General features: G+C 49.3%; 1 protein-coding gene across 1 annotated transcript in view; it reads left to right on the plus strand.

The window, feature by feature from the left end:
* The window catches only part of Anos1 (anosmin 1), a 135,048-nt gene extending 129,423 nt beyond the window's left edge, over window positions 1–5,625 (plus strand). Inside the window, exons 10-14 of the mRNA XM_077793991.1 lie at window positions 1,811–1,905; window positions 2,125–2,296; window positions 2,471–2,691; window positions 3,663–3,804; window positions 5,318–5,625. Coding sequence (XP_077650117.1) covers window positions 1,811–1,905; window positions 2,125–2,296; window positions 2,471–2,691; window positions 3,663–3,804; window positions 5,318–5,376 — 689 coding nt within the window. The 3' untranslated portion in view covers window positions 5,377–5,625. The remainder of the gene's footprint in view (window positions 1–1,810; window positions 1,906–2,124; window positions 2,297–2,470; window positions 2,692–3,662; window positions 3,805–5,317) is intronic.
* The last annotated feature ends 375 nt before the right edge of the window (window positions 5,626–6,000 follow it).

Below are 6,000 nucleotides of genomic sequence, written 5' to 3' on the forward strand. Positions count from 1 at the left end.
TCCACTTAGCAGGCCCCTAAGCAACTTAGCAAAACCTTATCTCAAAACTGAAAATAAAAACGGGCTGGGAATGTGGCTCAGTGGTTAAGCACCCCTGGATTTAATCCTCAGTACCCAAATTAAAATTTTTTTAAAAAATTAAAAATAAAATTATTGAGGACATTTAAAATCTGAGCTTATTTAACATTTCCTGTTCCTAGATTGCTTCCACCTCCCTAGTGCAATGTGGTGTCCTCGAGCACACTGTTTTTCTTTCCTGTGTTAGATTATAAGTGAATGAGCACTCATTCGCTTATCATTTGATAAATGTTTGCTGAGTATAACCCTATCTTGTACGGTGCTCATCTTTGGGCACCCAAAAGTGACATCAAGTGGGCGCCATCTCGGAGTTCATGCCGCTGTAGCTAAATGGGGTCTCAGGATGAGTCCAGTCATCCCAGGAACAAACCACCCAACAACCTGAGGGGACGCGACATGAGAGGGCCATGCTGAGGCAGCCGTGAATGTCACGAGGCGAGACCTGGAAGGCCAAGTGGTCTACTATCCCTCTTCTGAAATCTAAGGAAAGCCATTCAGTGACTTAAAGATGGAGGAAGGTCACCGTAACCCTCCGGAAACTCGAGAAGACATGAAGACTCATTCTCCCCTGGCAGAGATCAAGTGTGCAGAGTTAGGGACACGGAGTGTGGGTGTCCCCATTCCTTGCTCCAGTGTGAGCCACCATATGTAAAGTGCTAGCCTGTGGTCAATATGCCCTACCGCCCCAGGGTCTGTAATTATCTGTAGACTTATGATCTTCTAACTTAACACATATCTTTTTTTTTTTTTTTTTGGTACCAGGGATTGAACCCAGGGGTACTTAACCACTGAGCCTCATCCCCAGCTCTTTTTTATATTTTATTTAGAGACAGCATCTTGCTGAGTTACGGAGGCTGGCTTTGAACTCACGATCCTCCGGCCCCAGCCTTCCAAACTTTTATTGGTGTATTTTGTTCATTATTAGCCTCGTTCCGTCCATTTGCAGGATGCAGGAGGGCAGCCCTTTGTATGTGGTCCATTACTCATGGATTGACTTCATCCTTAGGTATAATGCAGAATTCTTTTTTTTTTTTTTTAATGGGCCTTGATGTCTGCCATGTAAGCATGAGAGCCCCTTTGTAAGCCATTTCCTTTTGAACTCAATGTCACTCGACCCCTGAGCCCCGTCCCCAGCCCTATTTTGTATTTGATTGAGAGACAGGGTCTCCCTGAGTGGCTTAGGGCCTCCCTTTGGCGGAGGCTGGCTTTGAACTCGTGATCCTCCTGCCTCAGCCTCCTGAGCTGCTGGGATGACAGGCGTGTGCCACCACGCCCGGCTCTCTTCTCTCAGTTTTAAGAACATCAGGCTACATGGTACTCTAGCTGGGACCTGGAATGTCCCCCATGTGTTGAAGGTTTGGTCCCCAACTTGGCTGGGAGGTGACGGAGCCTTTGTAAGAGGTGGGGCCTAGTGGGAGGTCTTTTGGTTGTTGGGGACATGTCCCCAAGGAATCTGTGGGACCTTGGCCTCTTCCCCTCTTTCTCTTTTCACTCCCTGACCATGCGGGGAGCAGGTTGGCTCAGCCTGTTGTCCCCACCATGGTGTGCTGCTTTCTCGGATGCTTGAAAGCCATGTGTCTGCCCAAGGGTGACCTTGAACCCCGAAGCCAAAATGAACCTTTTCTCTCTATAAGTTGATTCTGTCAGGTATTTGTGACAGTCATGGCACGCTGACTCACACACGCGGAACGTGACTACCAGGCTGTTTCCTTTGTGTGTTTTGACACCACAGATCCCAGCATCAACAGATACCACGTGCAGTGGTTTCCAGAGGTGTGTGCCCACAACAGAACGGCCGGATCGCAGACCTCATCTGCCGTGACCCACGTAAGGAGACGACTGTACTCATCGGCTCTGTGGAGTTTGGGGATGCATTTGGTTTGTGCATGTGACAGGTCGTATTCTGTATTTTATTGAGAGACGGGGTCTCCCTGAGTTGCTCAGGGCCTCACTTTGGCGGAGGCTGGCTTTGAGCTCACCATCCTCCTGCCTCAGCCTCCCGAGGACTTATCATTCATCCTTCTGCCTCTCTTTCTCTTGTTCCAGGAAAATCACATCATCCTTCAGGACCTGTCCTTTTCCTGCAAATATAAGGTGAGCGTCCAACCTCTCCGGCCCAAGAGCCACTCGAAGGCAGAGACCATTCTCTTCTCGACCCCGCCGTGCTCCGCCCTGAAGGGGAAAAGCCACAAGCACGTTAATTGTCCCGGTGACACAGGTAGGAAGAACTTGTTGCCCGTCCAGGTCCCTGGTGGTCCGTGACCCTTTTGAGAATGTTCCTCCTTGCAGAGCGGCTGCCTGCGGTCGCTCTGAGTCTGTTTTTCTGCATGAGAAACACAGCCACCAGCCCCTTGGGGACGCTCTCCTGACCTCCTGGCTTTGCCTCCCACAGGTCCCGTTGGGTCCAAAGTCCTGGCCAAGCCAGAGAACCTTTCTGCCTCCTTCGTCGTCCAGGACGTCAACATCACTGGCCACTTTTCCTGGAAGATGACCAAGGCCCACCTCTACCAGCCCATGACCGGGTTCCAAGTGACGTGGGCCGAGGTCACCACGGAGAGCCGGCAGAACAGTCTGCCCAACAGCATCATCTCCCAGTCCCAGATCCTGCCCTCAGTAGGTGTCCCTCGGTCCCCAGACCCCCGATGTGGGTGTCCCAGGCTCGCTTCCCGTGGCCACTTGGAGTAGCTTCGGTGGGTTGTGCTGCCCGCCGTGACCTGGACTCCCGTTTCTGCACCTGTCCCCGAGCGCTAGATCTCGTTGTCACAAGGATCCCAAGAGTTAAGAACTGGCCGATGCTGCCGTCACCCACTCTTTGTTAGGGCCACCTTCCACAGGCCTTACCCCGCCTCTGTCTAAAGCAAACCCAGCCATTTCCCTCCGTCTTTGGTCACCCTGTGTCCCTCTGGTCCAAGTGGACAGGCCCTGTGTGAAGTGCTGAATTGGGGGAAAAAAATAGCTCAAAGAAGTTTGTTGTTTGTCTTTCCTTCCCCCCCGCCATTCAAATTTGGTGACAGCCCCTAATTAGCTGGACACTCTTCCAAGCCACTTAATTCCTTGGCTTGGGAAGAAAAAAAAAAAATCATGTGCTGGCTTTTATTTTATTTTTTTTTTATTCTGTCTGAAAACCTTCTTAGAATATCCAAATCTTGCTCCAAAATTCAAAAGAAACAAAAAAACACCTTAACGATCCCGGAAGGAGAGGGTCCGTGGACACGGGAACGTCGTGATTTCATGAATGTCCGCGGTTGGACTCGGGTCCGGGCATTGGCGGGTGGATTGTGTGATGGGGACACTCGTTGGCACCCTGGCCGACATTTGGATCATGGAGAATTCACATCACAAGAGGAGCCGCCGAGAACTGGCCTCTGGGCACACTTGAACTCTGCCAAGGGTCTCTCTCGGCTGCCAGACATGGAGTCAGGGGCTAAGAAACCACAGAGAGAGGTCCAGAAAATGAGGAGAAGCCTGGTCCAGACTGAGCTGTGGCTTGCAGAAGCCAGCCATGCACATGCATGAGACCCTGGTCCCCACGGACTGTGTCCCCCCAGGTCACTGATGAGCCTCTGTCTCATGTCCCTCTGCAGGACCATCACGTGCTCACGGTGCCCAACCTGAGGCCATCCACCCTTTACCGGCTGGAAGTCCAAGTGCTGACCACCGGAGGAGAAGGGCCGGCCACCATCAAGACCTTCCGCACCCCAGGTCTGCCGCCCTCGGCTGCCCACAGTGAGTAGACTCCGGGGGGCCAGGTGCCCGGGGGCGGGCAAAGATGTTGGTGCACAGTGAGAACCAGGCCTCAGTGAGTATGCACGTCTGGGACGCAGGAATTGTCCTTATCTGGAACAAGTTGGTCCCCGCCTGATTCTCTTTACTGGATTCGCTTTAGTGAAAAGTGTGTGGCGGGTGCTGAGTGCGTTGCATGCCTCTTGATCCTGCCTGACTCCTTCTAGGTTCTTCCTTCCTTCCTTCCTCCCATTTTATTTTCTACATGATGCATTTTCCTTGTCTCCTCATCCACAAGGACACGTGGGAAAAAGCCTAGCGTTTCATATCACTTTGAAGTTTTTTTAAGTTTAAAAATTTTAAAGATATTTCTGAGAATTTATCTTATTTTTATTATGGCTATTTTTGGGTACCAGGGATGGAATCTGGGGGATGCTTCACCACGGAGCCACATCTCCAGCCCTTTTGAAGTTTTTTATTTAGAGATAGGGTCTCACCGAGTTGCTTAGGGCCTCACTAAGTTGCTAGGCTTGGGTTTGAATTTCCTCCTGAGCCGCGGGGAAGACAGGTGTGTGCCACCTCACCAGGCAAAACCAAGATTTTCATAGATTAAAGCACAAGAACTGATTTTTGCGAAGATGCTCATTTTTTATGAGAGATTTGACGATTATATATGGCAGGAGTTTTCCTATAGTACACCCATGTATCTACTCTATTTAGAGTCAAATTAAGTAAAATTGATGAAAAATACGTTCACCTACTCTTCCCCAATGAATAGCCTCTTGATGATGTTTATATCATGGAGTTCATTAAAGTTTTATTGCTTAAATTCAAAAGCCAATTTTTAAAGATTTGTGGATGGAGAAGAAAATTGAGATCCATCTTTTTTTTTTTTTTTTGGAACTGGAGATTGAACCAGGAGCCGCTAAACCACTGAGCCACTTGCGCAGCCCTTTCTATTTTTTATCTAGAGACAGGGTCTCGCTAAGCTGCTTAGGGTCTCTCTAAGTTGCTGATCCTGCCTTTGAACTTGAACTCTGATTTTTTCCAAACAGTGGATAGCATTTGCCTCTACGACCTGGTTTGCTTTGTAGTTTGCAGAAAAACAAAAACTGTCTCCATGAGAGCGACTGCGAGCCCTTTCTTTGCATTTGTGACGGTTGAAGAACATGTTCCTCCAAAGCTCCTTTGAAATTCTGTTTACCAAAATCACTTGTTCCTTTTTAAAATGGTGTTTGGAGGAAATAATAAAGCAGATCATGATTTGCATGAAGGACTAGGAGCTTCTCTCTTGGTCATTTTTACGGTTTGGGGTGGGCACAAGGAAAGAGGAAGGGAAAATTGGGGCAAGACAGAGAAGAGAATGAGTGAAGGTGTGTCTGGGCCCTCGGGGTTGCAATAGGAAAGAGGCAGCGAGCGCTAGCTGCAGTCCACACGCATCCTGTCGAGTCCCTGGGTCTGCACTACTATTCACTATGTGTGGGGCAATGTGACTGAGAGGCTTTGTCACTTCTAGGACTCCACCTGAAACACCGTCACCTGCATCATTACAAGCCTTCTCCAGAAAGGTACTGAACTGCTCCAAGGCTTGGAGGGACCGGGGACACGGCCACGTCCCCCTCCACCCGCCCCCAAAGAAGCGGCAGGTACTTCTGCGAGACCTTCCTCTCCCGGACAATTCTGTGCACCTCTGCTAGCCCCAGCTGCTCCTGGAACATCGCAGTCCGTCCCCAGGACGGACAAGAGATCCCTCCGAAAACCAGACCAGGTCCAGTCAACCCTGGATTTCAGTTTTGTCGACGGTTTTGCTCACCTCGATGGACGATTTGCAGAATCGAGCTCTCCCTGAATTTGGAACAGTACAATATCCAAGCTGAGGACTGGGACCAGGACCCAGTTCACAGGCATATCCCACATACCTTGAATCCACCGATCAGACTTGATTAAATCATTGTTTTTGATTTACAAGCCTTTGGGCCTGACGTCTCCAGTCTTCCATAAGAGCCTTTTTTTTTTTTTAATCATGGATGGGTGGTTTTTAACTCACAGACTTTGTAGTCTGAATTATACTCCTAAATTGGAATCTAAAAATGGTCCCGCATTAAGCATATCGGGTTTCTTTTTACACAAAGAATGCTGACGATCCAGTCTGTAACTTATTATTAACCAGACACCACAAAGCAGAGGGACTCAATGAAT

This window comes from Urocitellus parryii, chromosome X (assembly GCF_045843805.1).
Source record: "Urocitellus parryii isolate mUroPar1 chromosome X, mUroPar1.hap1, whole genome shotgun sequence".
Taxonomy (NCBI): Eukaryota; Metazoa; Chordata; class Mammalia; order Rodentia; family Sciuridae; genus Urocitellus; species Urocitellus parryii.